This window comes from Fulmarus glacialis, unplaced genomic scaffold, assembly GCF_000690835.1.
Source record: "Fulmarus glacialis isolate BGI_N327 unplaced genomic scaffold, ASM69083v1 scaffold16649, whole genome shotgun sequence".
Taxonomy (NCBI): domain Eukaryota; kingdom Metazoa; phylum Chordata; class Aves; order Procellariiformes; family Procellariidae; genus Fulmarus; species Fulmarus glacialis.
In genome coordinates this window covers 20,646-35,796 of record NW_009235484.1, presented here as the reverse complement: position 1 = coordinate 35,796, position 15,151 = coordinate 20,646, and the positions used below count along the sequence as shown (strand labels likewise).

The 15,151-nt window shown below is 53.1% G+C and overlaps 1 protein-coding gene across 1 annotated transcript in view; it reads right to left on the bottom strand.

Annotated features, from left to right (window-relative positions):
• Positions 1-1,399: 1,399 nt before the first annotated feature.
• LOC104082800 (coagulation factor VIII-like) overlaps positions 1,400-15,151 on the bottom strand; it is a 27,204-nt gene continuing 13,452 nt past the window's right edge. Inside the window, exons 11-27 of the mRNA XM_009586047.1 lie at positions 14,456-14,667; positions 14,010-14,160; positions 13,653-13,862; positions 10,714-12,391; positions 9,625-10,425; positions 9,145-9,310; positions 8,099-8,305; positions 7,285-7,513; positions 7,006-7,188; positions 6,686-6,802; positions 5,359-5,430; positions 4,942-5,027; positions 4,295-4,450; positions 3,321-3,465; positions 2,287-2,435; positions 1,791-1,967; positions 1,400-1,555 (exon numbers count right to left, since the gene is read on the bottom strand). Of these exons, the coding sequence (XP_009584342.1) occupies positions 1,400-1,555; positions 1,791-1,967; positions 2,287-2,435; positions 3,321-3,465; positions 4,295-4,450; positions 4,942-5,027; positions 5,359-5,430; positions 6,686-6,802; positions 7,006-7,188; positions 7,285-7,513; positions 8,099-8,305; positions 9,145-9,310; positions 9,625-10,425; positions 10,714-12,391; positions 13,653-13,862; positions 14,010-14,160; positions 14,456-14,667 (4,895 nt within the window). The remainder of the gene's footprint in view (positions 1,556-1,790; positions 1,968-2,286; positions 2,436-3,320; positions 3,466-4,294; positions 4,451-4,941; positions 5,028-5,358; positions 5,431-6,685; positions 6,803-7,005; positions 7,189-7,284; positions 7,514-8,098; positions 8,306-9,144; positions 9,311-9,624; positions 10,426-10,713; positions 12,392-13,652; positions 13,863-14,009; positions 14,161-14,455; positions 14,668-15,151) is intronic.

Sequence of the window (15,151 nt, the reverse complement as noted above, 5' to 3'; positions counted from 1 at the left end):
AGCAGCCGTTCCTTGCACAACTACCCTGCCTGCCCTGGGGTCCCCACCACAACTATCCCCTGGTGCTGCTGCCGGAGCTCTCCTCAGAGCTGTTCCAGTCTGCATCTTTTATAGGTGTGAGCAGAGGCTACCTGACTGATGGGGCTCCATGGGAATTCACAAGCCAATTGCTGGCTGTTGCTGGGCTGTCGCACCTACCCCTGCCCATCCCACTGTGATGGCAGCCAGCACCTGGTTGACCTCTGCCATTCTCCAAAGCCCCCTAATAACCCTGCTTTCCACCCCACGCCAGAGGTGTTTGTGGGGCTGCCCAGCTCCCCCGCCACAGAGGGAAGACTCACAGCGCTGGGGATGGGTTGGCACAGGCTCTGATGAGCCGGCAGTGGTGACAATGCTGTCACTGCTGTGGAGGAGAAGTGTGCTGCTCGGCAGGCATGACCCCATGCCTGCTCCAGAACTCACCGGGCACTCCGGGCCTTTGTGAGGTGGCCATTGTTCCGGAAGGTCCCCACCCCATGAGAGGCATGAGGCAAGAGCCAATGTCACCCTACTCATCACCATTCCTGGGAGGGGAAACATCTGCCACTGTGTGGGGTGGGTGCCAGGGAGCAGGAGAGCCACCGGTGGCGAGAAGATGGCTCTGGCCCATGACACACCTTGTTGGGGATCACAGCAAGGCGGCAGCTCATCCAGTGGTCAACGTTACACCAGAGACCCTGGGAGCCACAGGCACCTACAGAACTCCTCCAGTGAGTGAGCAAGGAGGGCTTGCTCAAGGCAGCCATGGAAAGCAGGATGGTGGCACCCTGCCACGGCAGCAGGAGTGTTATGGGAAGGAGATGAAGGGAAGTTGAGGGTCAAAGCACAGTGCTGAGTCAGGTTGAGCAAGCGCTGCCTCCCTCGAGCCATTGATCCCCACTGATTGTGAAATGGATGCTGGGGCCTGGAGCAGGCCTCCTCCCCCAGCCTTTATCTTTTCTGCTTCCTCCTCCTCCAGGACTGTGCCCGGGCAGTGGGAGCTTGTGCAAAACAAAGCTGAGAAGCTCTGGGGCTAATTAATTACTAGCTGCTGGTAATGCTGACTGAGCCCCCGGGGACCCCAAGGCTGGAGAAAGTGCAGAGAGATATTGGAAAATTACTGTTTAATTCTTCAGCATTACACTGGAAAATTACTGTTTAATTCTTCAGCATTACGTATGACTATACGGCATCTGGTAGGTGAGGGACAGGAAGAGGCTGATAACGAGCCAGCCACCTTAACAGCTCTGCAGGCCTTCTCCTCCCCTGCAGCAGGGGTAGCCAGGGACCTGGAGGGCTGGCTCCAGCCCTGGTGAGACTTCAGTGTCTGGTTGGATGCGGGTCCTCAGGGCGGAGCTGCCCATGCCTGGCCCCGCAGCTGTCAGTACTCCTGCTGAGTGTCGCAGCCGAGGAACTCTATCCGCAGGGCAATGTGGTTGTGCCACTGGCGGGGGTGTATCCTCACATAACGGGCAAAGAGGGGTGGCTCCAGGGTATTCATCACTGTGCTGGTGTGGTCTTGGTTTGCCTTGAAAATCTGGAGAGGAGAGAGAAATCAGGGGTGCGCTCTCCTCTGCTGGTATAGTGAGCCCATGACTTGAGGCATGATCAACCCAGACAAGCACCGCTTGGGAATGCTTTAGGGAGGAAAAAGCACAGCCTGGCTCACTGCTCTTGCAAAAAATCCTGTGAGCATGTTTGCTGCCGAGGGCTGTGCTTGGTGCCCTGGGCGTGGCCATGGGCTGCTTCTGGCCATGGAACAGCCTGCCTACCTTCTCCTTGCCATCCTGCAGGACCGGGCTCCAGTGCACACCGTTCTGGCTGCTGGAGACAGCAAACTCCTTCACAAACATGTGGGTGAAGACAGCTTTGGCACCTTGGGTTATGATTGCAGTCACCTTCTTGGTTACTTCAAAGTCCGCCTGCAACCACTCACTGGGGCTGTTGCCCTGGGGAAGGACAGACTGCCTTCAACCCTTCAGCAGCAATGAGAAAGATACGTTTGTTGCAGCTGAAGCCAAGCTAGCCCTGCACATAGTCTTGGGCTTCACCTGCCCTACCAGGGACCTGGTTGGAGCTGCTGGGTACTAAATCAGTGCGGCAACTCTCCTGCCTGTGTGCAGGCAGCTTGCCTGGTGCATGTGGCTGTACACAGTCGTGACACAGCCCTAGCTAGGAGAGGTTGCAAGCATCCAGCCTGCCTGCTGGGATACCACCTGGCTGCCCATGCCCCAGCTGACTGCCTGGGCATCTCCTTGCATGAGCTACCTTTGGCCTCCATGCGTTGGTCCTCCCCTGCATGTTCAGGCGGGCCTGGGAGGGTGACCAGCTGGAGAAGACGTTGGTGCTGTAGGAGGACGCGGAGATGCGCTGGTCAGGGATGCCTCTGTTCTCCATTCCTAGGGGGATGGAGCAGCCTAGAAGAGTGGAGTGATGCATGTTGGAGCTGGGAACAGACCCATCATGGAGATGCTTTCTGGCTGCTCACTGCTTTAGCCGCCCTCCATGCACTTTCCTTGGTTACAGGTTCTCCTGTGCCTTGCTACAGTGTCATGGTCCTTGCACAGCTCAGGGCCCCTTTGTACAGCATGGCTCTGGCTGGGGAGTGCCAAATTACACCTGCCACTAGTGCCACCTTCTTTTCTCCCTGGAGATTTTATCTAGGAGGAATGTGAAGAATTTGTGCATCTGCCAGGACATAAGGAGAACCTGTCTCCAGGGGAAGAACAAGAATACCTGGCAGGGAGACACCCTGCACACTCTGTGATCAGGTGTGCATGTGCACAGCTGCCTCAGAGCCAGCTGCCAGGCTTGTGGCATTGGGCTACAGCAGAGCCGCTGCTGCTTGTAGCTGCTGGAGACTCTGCCCTGCTGGAGTGCGAAGCTAAAGAAAGGATCCCAGGGCACCACTGCCCCAGGTCGCACTGTGGGCCTGAGCGGTCTCACCTTGGAGTGGCAAAACAAGAGGAAAAGCCAATAGCACCTGTCTCTGCTTGTTCCCTGCTCCCCCAGACTGAGGCAGCAGCTCCCCAGCTATCAACTTAGCTGCTGCTGAAGGTTTCTGGGGGTTCAGGAAAAAGCCGTGGTGAGAGCTGGCCCCATGCTCTCCCTCTGGTATTGCTATCTCTAAGACCATAATGAGATTTTCCAGCTTTGTTCCCCAACATCTCAATGCCATCTCCAGCCTCCTCCTTCCCCCTCCACGACTGCCTGGGGAGTCCTGAAACGTGTGGAGCTGGCCGTCAGCACCCCACTGGATCAGTCCCCGGCTTTGGTGCTTGGCATCTAGAGGTGGGACGTACTGTTCAGATCACAGCCGATGAGCTCCATGCGCAGCGTGGTCCGGATGCTGTAGTGAGTGGGGTTAATGCGGATGTACCGGGCTATGATCGGAGGGTTGAAGCAATTTTCTTTCACTCCCGTTGCATCCACATTTGCAAAGAACAGCTGCAGGGAAAGGGAGAAAAAGGATTATTGTGCCTGTGGAAAGAAAGCTAGACAGGACAAGGATTAGTGAGGAGAAGAACATTTCTGTCTGGCACTTCTGTATGTTATCACTATCCTTAAAAGAGAATGGCAGCTGAGGGAAATGATTTGAGATGTGATTCAGACCAAAGAAGTGTGAATGGGCCAAATCAGGGTGAACCACTGAGAAACAGGAGGAGGAGAAACTTAGGGACCACGCAAATGAACATGTTTTTATATTTTCACCAAACAGAGGGGAGAAAAAGGAGAAAAAAAAAAGTCAGTCCTGGGACTTTTGAACCTGGGAAAAGTTTTGGCCACAGCTGGTGTACATGATGGAGGCTTTTCTGGATACTTTTCTTCTCCAGCTAGAATGATCAGCTTATGCATATTTAGGTTGTGTTTTTTTCTAATGAGTAGAGTTCCCCCAAATCATCTGCATCTGCACAATGTTTTTAGAAAGCCAAATTTGCCTTTGGCGTCAAAAAAGATATTCAAGCAAAATCTTATGCTTAGCTCTAAGTAACATGCAACATAACGTTAAGCGGTGGATCTCACAGTCACCTGGGATCGTGGAAAGAAATAGCTCAGTCAATTTAAAATGAGACAGATGGACACAGACAGCAAGTCCCTTGCAAATCCGTGATCTGTGATTCAGTCATCCTGGCAGTGAATGGTCACTGTTCCTGCCCTAATCAAATATCTCAGGGGCTCAGCAGATCTCTGCCTTGTGTACAGAGCTCCCTAGCCCTCATCACCCCAAGAGACACCATTCTGGGAAGACACTCTTCTCAAGACCTGTTCACCTTACCATCTGGGTGCTGGTGGCATTCCCCTTGTATTTCCTCCACCTTTGCCCATCAAGGCTGTAGAAGACAACAAACTGGGAGATGTAAAGGCTGGAGAACTTTTGTCGGGCCCCTTGGGTTTTTATGCCGTGAATAATCATGAGATGCAAAAGGTCCACCTGAGAACGAAAGTCAGGGATTCATTTCTGATGGAAAACCCAAGCCATGTTCAGGCAATGCACTGTAAACCCATGGAACTCATTTCCTCATGATGTAATGGAGCACAGATTATGAAACTAGTTAAAATAGTCATTCGTAAGGGCACAAAGCCAACAGCTGGGAGAGGGCAGGGGAGAGCTATTTGGAGAGGCGAGCTGTTCTCACTTGGTCTTTGGGGGATTTTTGCACAATCCGATGCTGCAGCCAGACCATCAAGTGATTCCTCTGCTGCACTGAGGATGGATCTGGGTGTCAGGCCAGCAGCAACCATGGCCAGACCAACTGCCATTAGAATCTCAGGACTCCCCTCCCAGAGGGGAATCAGGGGAAATAGCAGGACGTAGCTGGGGAGACACTGGCCATCCATGCAGGTCCTTCTGCACAGTGCATCAGCCATGAGCATGCCCTTGTATAACCCCAGCAGTGCCTCCGGCCACTGGATCCTTCTTACCTGGATCCAGGCGTTGCTGCGGTCAGTGCTCCAAGCATTGATGGAGCCAGTGTTATCCAGCCTGGCCAGGTAAGGAGCCCACTGCCCTGCGAGGAGAGCGCACAGATATGAGGGTGCTGCTGGCCCCTGACGCTACCCAGCCCGAGGCAGTGAGAAGTCCATCCACAGGATGGGGCCTGAGGATCACCTTAGGGTTTAATAGCCATGTACAGGGTGGCAGAGCACTGACACGATGGGCCAGACATGTGGGAAGGCACCTCCAGGTCCTGAGTGGGATGCTGACATGGGCACAGATGGAGGAGGGACTCTGCCAGGGACCCGGTGTAGCAGAGCCTTGGACAGGCAAGCATGTGAGTTGTGCTGTCTGAAGCTGCCCCAACCTCACCTGCCTTCCTTGCAGTGACAACCCCTACTCACCATACTGCCCCGACGCTGTTATCTGGGAGTCTGCAATGTGGCCCGAGGCCAGGCCGAGGGCATTTCGGCAGTCTGCAGCCAAACAGGGAGAAGGAGGGCGAAAACCAGGGAGAGTTGATTAGATAACAAGGCTTTTGAAGGAAAAGCCCAGGCTGGGTAGCAGCCTCCAGGCTCAGGGAGGTTGTCTCAAGCCTCCAGGAGCCCCCAGGCTTGTCTGTCTCACACCAAGTGGTGGGTTTCAGATGCATCCACATCCATCCCTGAATTTTAGGGGTGCTGGAAGTTCTTGCTCCCGACCCCAGTGTCAGCAGCAGAGAGTTCCCAGCATCAGCCATAGCAGCCTCTTGCCAAACTTCTGTCCCTGAGTCCCCGACCTCTCATTCCCATGTCCTGATCTCCCAGCAACGTTGACAAGTGTCTCTTCCTTACACCCATGTCTTGCTCCTGGGCCTTTTTGTTGCTAGGCAGAATCTTTTTAAAACAAATACCGTGTCGCTAAAGGAAAGTCTGCCTGACACCCGTGTCTCTCCGTGTTTCTCTTCTGGTCTGCTGAGCACAGGGCTGTTTGTCTCTTATAATAACCATTATTATTAGCAACTTGTCACATCTTGGCATCTCCGCTGCATGGCAAATGCTTCTGGGGAAAATGTGAATTTGAAATCTTAAGCAGATTTTTAACTTATGGAAACATTTTCTGGCTGATGTTTAATACTCCTTTAGGAAGAGGAGAGAGACTGTCACTGTGTGATAAAATACCACTCTAACAAACCACTTCCCCCAGTGCTTCCTTATGGTGAGGTAGAAACATATTGTTCTGGGGTGAATGGAGTCAGAGGTTTCCTGTAGATTTTGTAGTTGCCTTTGCGGCTGTTTCTGTCAGAGCAACCTGTAGTCAGGCAGTGTCGCTCTTGCCTTCTGCCATCACTTCGTGCCTCAGTTTACCTCTTGATATGTGGTCAGGCAGCTGGGCACTGTACCTCCCCGACAGCGTGGGCAGGCACCAGCATGTGCATGCAGTTGCTGGGGTGACTGCATTTTACAGGAAGTTCAGGGACCCTCAGTTTTGGAAAACTCTGGGAACAAACATTTGCAGGCAAATGAAGCTGGTCTCCCAGCCTTCACCCCAACCATGTCCCTGACTGCTTTCTGCTGGGCTGTGTAGGGTGGCAAGGGCTGAAGTCATGACTTTCTTTCAGAGTGAAAACCCTGAAGACCCCACTTGGGCCACCCCAGGGGAAACCCTGAGAGCCCTGGGGGAGGGAGCTCAAAAACATGCTGGCCATGGCCACGGTAGCAAGCGGGCCAGGGCACAAAGAGGATCACTCACTCAGGTTGTACACAAGGAAGAGAGCACTCATCCCAGCTTGCTGGTGCTCTCCCACTTTGCACTCTACCCGCCAGATCCCAGCATGTGAGGGCCACATCTCCACCGTCCCGAAGACACCTGGCCAGGAATGGAGAGCAGAGCAGAGGGGAGTTACTGGCTGTAATGGGATCCTACAGTGGCAAGCACTGTGCAAACACAGACCCACACTCTTCCAGATCCATTCCCCCTCCTTGCTATACCCCCACAGGCTTGGCACTTCCTAACAGGCATGGACAGGAAGCCCTGGCAGGGTTGTGCACAGTACCCACGCTGCATCTCACCGGGATAAAGGTTGTAGACACCCATGCGATACTCCTGGCTAGTCCTGATGCTGAACAGCTGCCCATGAAAGTGGATGGAGTGGATATCCTCAGTGCTGCCCATGTTCAGGAGGTGCCATCGGACCCGTTGCTGCTGAGCCATCACCAGCCCGGGCAGTGTGTCACTCATGTAGCCATTGATGGCTGGGGAAGGCAGAGGTCAGGAGCGGCTCAAGGCTGCAGGTTCTTCCATACCAATATAGATTGTGGGATGGAAAGGGCAAGGGCAAGGCTCCTCACCGTGGAAGGAATGGTTTCTTTTAAGGTCAGGATTGTCCTGCTGGATGTGGCAGGGAGGGCGGCAGTTCCTCTCCATGTTCTCCAGGAAGTACCAGCTTTTGGTCTCATCAAAGATGGTGAAGAGCAGGGAGAACTCCTGCACAGCCAGCTGCCGCCTGAAAATGAAGCTCAGCACCCCACGGCGGCAGATGATCAGTGGCCCAATGAGGCCCGAGTGCAGGTCCTTCTCCTGCCAGGGAGCCGGGAAAGAAGGGTTTGCCTCAGAGGGGGAGGCAGCGCTGACACCCGCAAGCGGCACAGCAGTGAGGAAAGTGGTGGCCCTGTCTGCATCCCTGGCCTAGTTCCCACTCATGCACTCATGGCACATGCAGTCACACATGCAGTGTAGGAAGGACATGCTGGGTTCACTGGGGGATCCCCACTCTACCCCAGCTAAGAAAGGCTATGCAGCAAGTGTTTGCATGTGCTTTCAAGAGAAGTGGTGTCTGTCTGTCCAACAGTCTCCTCCCCACTAACATTGGAACCCATGAGCCAAATTCAGCCAAATTTGGCAGAGGGTTAGGGGACTGCAGAATGCTAGTTTCCTACAAGTCTCATAAGCTGGTACAACTGGGGAAAGGGGGAAAAACCCAATTAAGAGAAGGAAGAGAAGAGAAAGCACCATCATGCATTCATCACTGTATTAGACACCTGAGAATCTACACAGCCATAGGCTGCTTTCAGCACAGGAAAAGCCTTGACCTCACAGCCAGGACCCAGGTGTGCTGACCATCTCTCCTTCATGGGATGCCCCATGGAGCCAGCCTCCACCTACCAGGTCCACGCTGGAGAAGTAAGCCCAGGCCTTGCAGTCGAACTCTTGCGTGGTGGGTGCCATCTGGGGCAGGACTTTCCAGGAGTACTTCCGGAGCTTGCCGGGCTGCACCACCTCTCCACCCTGCATTGCGCCCTGAGTCTCCTCGTAGGCTTGCAGCGTGGAGTGGAAGGTGAAGGGCCGCGAGGCCATGTTCTTGAACGTAACCTGCACCGGAGGGAAGGCAAAGCAAAGGGAGCGTGGGAGGGGGCTAGGTGCAGTGCTGAGAGTGTCCTGGACCTTGGCGTTGGATCCAGCCAGCTGGTGGGAAGGAGGCAGCCATGTCTCCAGTGGCCAGGCCTCCAGCTGTTTTTTTTTCTGAACCATAAGCTGTGGCTGTGCAGTGTGATTCCCAGTGAAAAGTGCATCCCGGTCATGTCAGCAGGATGAGGCCCTCTCCCTGTTCAATGGGAGGAAGCTCAGCTACACTACTGTCTCTGGAGCCCAAAGGTGCTGAATCCATCCTAGTGAAGATTTCAGGGAAAACTTGGCAACTTCTCCAGTCATCTGAGTTCTGAGCCTGGTGAAGAGCCTTTCGCCTCTTCCTTAGGTGGGTGCTGAAGGACCTTTGGTGGTGAGGGAAGCCCAAGCCTGCCCTCGCATAGAGCACCCAAAGAAGCTATACTGAACCCTGCTTAGCTCATTACCCTTTTTATAATCCCTTCACCCAAAAGATTCCCCATGGAGCCCAGGAGCTGCTCAGGCTGTGCTGTTACAGGGGTTGGGTCTGTCTCAGGTCCAGGGCTTTGCATCTGAACACTCTGAGGTTCCTGCTGCCCCATCCCTCCAGCCACTGAGGTTCCTTTGAATGGTAGGTCTGCCTCCCAACCTGGTGCCATCCATGTGCTATGCAGGGTGCCAACGAGGCAGCTCCTGCCTCCAAGCCCTGAAAGTGAACCCATGGGCATCGCAGAGCTGGCAGGCCCACCTCAGCACTCCCTCTGGCTGAGCACAGCCAGCAATGGGGGGATTTCAGGTTTTATAGGAAATGGGAACTTTCAATTCACCATGATGACATCTTCAACTTCTGCCCTGATGTACGGCCCAAGGATGCCCAAGTGCTCGTCCAGCTCTCCCCGCAGCAGCGGCTGCGTGAAGGAATCGTCCATGTACTCTCGGAAAACCACCTTGCGGTACTGCCGGAAAGGCTTCCTCCTGCTGCTCCAGGGGTCCCTGCTGGGGTGAGGGCAGTTAAGCAAGTCAGATGATACTGTCCCATAGGGATGGCAGCCATGGCAGGGCTGCTGCAGGGCAGGGGTGATGCAGAGCCTAGAGCATCCCTGACCACTTGCAAGGAAGCTCAAGGTTGCTGGAGTTACAAAACTCCCTAGGTAGAGGGGAGGCGCTGGGAGCATCCTTCCCTTGGGCTCCTTGGCTGGGTCATACAGTCATAGGCCTGTGATCCTGCCTGCCAGGACATGCCAACTCACACATCAAGCCATGCCACACAGTGCAGGAGGAATACATGAGGGGACAGTCACACTTACGTGGCTTTTAGGAAGTGCTGGGGTCTCTGGTTCCCGTATTCCCACATCACCTCCACCGCTGCAATGAAGTATTGCCGTACCTCCCCCTGGAAGGAGCGCGGGTCATGGTCCTCTTCCCCGTAGATGTCGAAATCCTCCATGGTCTGCTCTGTGTCGCCATACTCGTCGTAGTCTGGCTTGTCAGCCTTTGGCCTCGAGGGGCTGAAATGGGTCCTGTTGTTCAGAGCCGGTCTCTCCCTATGTCCTGGGCCATGGTTCCTCTTCCCAGCAGTGCTGTTGCTTTCCCCATCCTCCTTGGGCTCTCCTAGGCCCTGGCCCTCTCTCTTCCCGGTTTCTCTGAGGACATCTTTCCCACCAAGCCATCCATCCGGATTAGCTTGCACATATTCCGCTGTTTTTTTGGTAGTGCTGTGGTTGCGAGTGGGGATGCTTGGAGACAGAGAATAGTTCTCTTTGGAGGCTGGTTTCATAGGGATTTCTTCTGGGCTTTGCCCAGACATGCTCTCAGGCATGTAATCCTCCACGGCATTGGCCTTGAACTGCTGAGGCTGAGGACTGAACTGACCCTGATGCTCCACAGAGTTTGTCTCCTCCTCCATCTGGCTTCTCCCCTGAGCTTGCTTGCTCCCAGGAGCCCCCCAGACAGCACCTCTGCCCGGCTGCAGCTTGGCCAAAGCTGGGCTCCACAAGCCCCCAGCGTGTCCTGCTGTCCCCAGGGAGACCAGGTCCCAGTTTGAGGCCAGGTCTGCAGCCACAGCAGCAGCCTGCATTTCTGAGCTGCTTGTTGCCATTGCTGCCTCGCTCCCCAGTGCTCCCCGAGTGGGGAAGGAGTGTCTGCTGTGCTGGGCCCCTTCACTGCTGCTCTGTGCACCCCCATCAGTGCTTGGCCTCCCCTCAGAATGCATCTCGTCAGCACTATCTTCAAGCAGAGCCTGTGGAGCATCCCTGCCTGGGTGTAGTCTCCCCTCAACCACGTTTGATTTTTCTTCCAGGCTTTGCTGGGCCACCATCACCTCAGGCAAAGTGTCGCTTGATATCAGGGACCTGTTTTTGAAGTGACTGCTGCAAAAAGGGGAATGAGGTCCACACACCTTTGGGGTTTTCTTATTCACTGCTGTCTCAGGGGTCTGGCTGGCCAGATCCTGCTCTGCTCTATTACCCTCAGAGAGGGGCTGCCTGCTGCCAGGCCAACTAGTGTTGGGAAGACCCAGACCATGCATCAAGCCTCTGCTCTCCAGTGACCTGGCTTGTCGAAGCTGCCAGTCAGGGCCACTCATGCGTGGGGCTGGAGCTCTGTGTCTCAGAAACTCCTCAAGGCTCTTTAAGAAAGCATTTGGGAACTGCCTTGTGTCATTGGCCACAACATTCGATTCAGAAAAGGCAAGACTGTCCATCTTTGGCAATTCTTTAGCAGCTGTAGCATCCTGAAACACTGCCTCCAAGATTAATTCATCCCTCTCTTCCATCATTATATAGCTGGAAGGCTCAAGATCATTGGCATGTGCAAAGGTGGTTTCTGGAAGGCTTGTGCCTTTGGCAAGTTCACTGGCTTCTTCTTCTGTGCCACTTTTTGCAGGCAAGTTACTCTCATCTGTGAGGATTTGTTCTTGTACGGGTTTGCTGGGTTCCAGGTCTGAGAAAGAAACATTTTTCCCTTCAAAAGATTCATAAAAGCCTTGCAAAACCACTTTGTGAGGTCTTTTTTCCAGCCTAGCATCTAGCTCATTTGATGAATAATTGCTTTCTCTAGTGTGACTGTAAACCACAGCATGAGAAGTCCTGTTGTCTTCTGTCTTGTCTGAAGATGCAGAAGAATTGTTCAGTGTAGAGGAAGAGTTATGATCAGTACTTAAAGCCGGTTCTATATTGATTGTCTCCTTTGACTTGTATAGATTTAAGGATGTTTTATCAACCCCTCTTAGCAACTTGTCCTCAGCACCCTGTGAAGGTGTGTCTTGAAGTCCCAGATTGCGCTCCAGGTCATTCTGGTGAAATGACCTCCTGTTCTCTTGAAGAGGAGCTTTGCTAGCAGCATAAGCAATTGAGTCCCACAAGCTTGTTGCATGAGTAGTTGTCTTTTGAGACTCTGCTTCCAGGATCCCTAATGCACCACCAGACTGGACCATTGTCCTTTTTACTGGTTTCTGCACCTCTGAGATTTTTGTCACCTTCTTTCCTGCCAGAGCATCTTCTGGAGCTGGCATGGCTTGGTGCAGCCATTGCTGACTTTCTTCTGAGCTCATAGTACCATGGACCCTTCCACTGACACTCGCCAAGTGTTCTCCAGGTGGGAGAGCTCCAAACCCTTCAGCCTGGGTGATGATTTTTGACAATTCTTCTTCATCTTCCAGGAGGGATTCATAGGGCACTGGCTTATAGTCTGTCTCTGGCAGAGAAGACATGGAAATATTAGGCGGATGTGGGATTGTTCCTAAAAGTGTTGATGTGCCATTGGAAGGGGGATCAGAAATCCTGCCATTGTTCAGGAGGGCCCCATGGCTGGGTTCTGTCAAGCACAATTTTGGCTTCTCTGTCTCATTTCTGGAAGAGGTGACATTGTTCAGTTGCTCATTCACACATGGCCTGTGCCATCTCTTTCTTTTTGAGAAGCCCCTGGGTTGGAAATCAAAGGCGCCCTCCTCCTCCTCGAAATCCACATAATCTTCCCCATCAGGGTATTGCTCATGCTGGCACTGCAAGACTGTGAACTTGGCATGCATCCCTCGGTCTCTGAAATCAGGATTCAGGCACCCCAGCGTCCAGACGCCTGTCTCAAGAGAGGCCAAGAGGACACCATAAGCCCACCACAGTCTGCCATCCCCCTGCCGCTCCCTTGCTAGTGCAACCTGTATTTTCAGGCAGCCTCTGGTTCATGGTAGTGATTTCATGTTTTCATAATCCCTAGAGTATCTTACAGCTGGACTTAACAAGACATCAGGGTTGCTGGCAACATCAGAGCCAGTCCTGACAAGCACCATCAGCAGGGCCGGTGTTTCCTGCCAGAGCTTAGCGACCTACACACACCTGTGAGGCCCCAACAATAGCTTGGTGAGAACAGTTAATGCACTGAGAACCCACAGAGCCTCCAGGATTATTGCCAGCAGCAGAGTAATCACCATAATCCACCCCCAAAGACATGCTGGTGCTGTCAAATACACCTCTCTCCCAGACACAGTCATCACATCTCTCCCACTCAAGGAGAAAGAAGTGAAAAGGCTGCCTCTTGCTCACATCCCCAGCCAACGCGTTTGCTCCCCGCAGTGAGCACCTCTTCTCCAGGTGCCAAGAGTGGATGAGGAGGTGTGTAATAACCAGGCTCGGACGCTGGAGAGAGCTATCATCTGCTGCTGGCCGAGCTGATTGCCTGCTTCAGATCAGCAGGCAAAAATCAGAGCTCAAACGGATGCAATGTTTGGCTGGGGTTTAGAAAGCTTCCTGGGGTATCGAGAAGCTTGGCTCAAGGTGCAGTGCTCGTGACCATCATATCTGTGTTTGCAATCACATGGTAAATTCTATGTTTCCTCTGTGAGTGAGGAAATGGTTAACAGCACCACTTTTGCAAATGCTAAGGAAAAAATGCTGAACGGGGGGAAATAAAACTGAACTCTGAAGCAAATCCTTCCTAGAACTTCTCCATGGCTGTGATTTCTGTCCTTGCAAAGGTGTGGAGATATATGGGATGCCGTGACCAGCAGCTGAACCCACAGCAGGGACAGCACTGCTGCTGCCCTTGACCTCTGAGCTTGGAGCCAAGGGTGCAGATGCAAGGTCCATGGAGCTCACGTTACTGCAGCTAGTTTACTGGCTTGGCAGCATGTGTGACCTTAATGCACCTTATTAATGAAGTAATCAGGCTTTGGAAGGATTTAATCATTGCCTCTCACTTTGCTGTTCCAGCAGGTTGTGCATCCCTTTGCTCTCAGGGCTGCCAAAATGCGATCGGATACCAGAGACCTGGCTGGAGGTGCTCACTTATCTCTTGTTGTGATGCCAAGCCCATGGTTTATAGAATAGCCCATGTTACTAACCTGGCTTTTCCAAACTCATGAAGACCGTTTCTCCAGAAAATGGGAAAAGCGTAAGCACATCCTCAAAGACCATGTTGTGCTTGAATGTGTTTCCAGAGAAGAAGATGGAGAGGAAATCTGTTTGGGCCCCCACACTCAGGACATACCAGTACACAACTTCATGCAGGCAGAGTTTTGGTTTGAGGTTGTCAAACACAAAGCCGTTAATAGCTGGAAGAGAGATGGAGTGAAACATTTCATCAGGACTTGATTACCCCATGGCTACCGAGCTGCTGCATGTTCCCTGCTTGTTCCCTGGGGCAGGGATGTGCCTGTGTCTGCCGGGGCTTTGCAGGGAGCCCCTGGCTGAGCACTCACTGTGCATTACATTGGAGGCATAAAACTGGGGGTCCTGCGTATCCACATGGGCTGCGTCAGTGCAGAACCGCCTGATGTTCTCCTCCAGGTACCAGCTGCGGTTCTCATCAAAGACCGAAAACAGCACCAACCTTGTCTTATCTGACATTATCTGGAAGGTGGAGAGGGAAGCAGTTATTCCTGGTCTGATCAGAGCGCCCCCAGGGCCCAGTATAGCTGCCAGGTCTTAGCCTGGGAACAGTTTCCTGCTATTTCACAGGAGTTAGAGTCCAGGTTTGGAGAGAAGGGAATATGCAAGGGAGGATGGGGAAGGTAGGACCATTAGGACTGATGGTAGGTATTGAAGAGAACAGGACAGACAAATTTGGTTTTACCCAAATGTTTCACCCACCGCAGTTATTCCAGCCTTTCAGCCTGGTAGTTGAGTCGACAAAGGAAGGACCCACCTGATTTCCCCTCTGATCCATGGACTTCTTAAAGCAGATCAGGAGGGGTCCAATCAGGCCTGAGGCTGTGTCTCGGACTGGGTCGATGGAGCTGTAGTAGAAACGGGTGAGGCAGCGAGGATCTGCCTGTGTTGGCCCATCCTCAGTGGTGACCCTCCAGCTGTAGGTGAATGATTGGCCAGGGGGGATAGGAACATCCTTCACGTCCTTATCTGGCAACACACAGCCCAAGGACAGATCAGTTAGGTCTGGGCTGCTCCTGCAAGGGGTGATCTTGCTTTTTAAAAGAGCTCAGAAAGGCGTTTTCCTGACCACACAAGTTGCATGGAAAACTACCCAAACCCATGCCCACCCCAGGATGGCACACTGGCTGCTAGCATGCACTTGCATGGAAAGTTGATATGGACAATAGGAGCCCCTGGGACCAGGTGAGGATGGGGAGGCATATGCCTAATTTTGAAAGCCCTTGAAACTCCTGCAAACTGGAAAATTTGCCCAGTCTCAGCTGTGTCTGGGCTCTGGGCTGCCTAGAGGAGTTTGCAGATGAAGGTACACAGCTGGGTGGGGCTGAAATGGGTGAAAAACAAAGCATGGAAAGATAGATTTTTAAGCAAATACAGCTAGACCATGAGAAAAGCAAGGAGGAGATCTGGAAGGAACAGAAGGAAAACTGAAATGCAAATAAATACTCTGAGC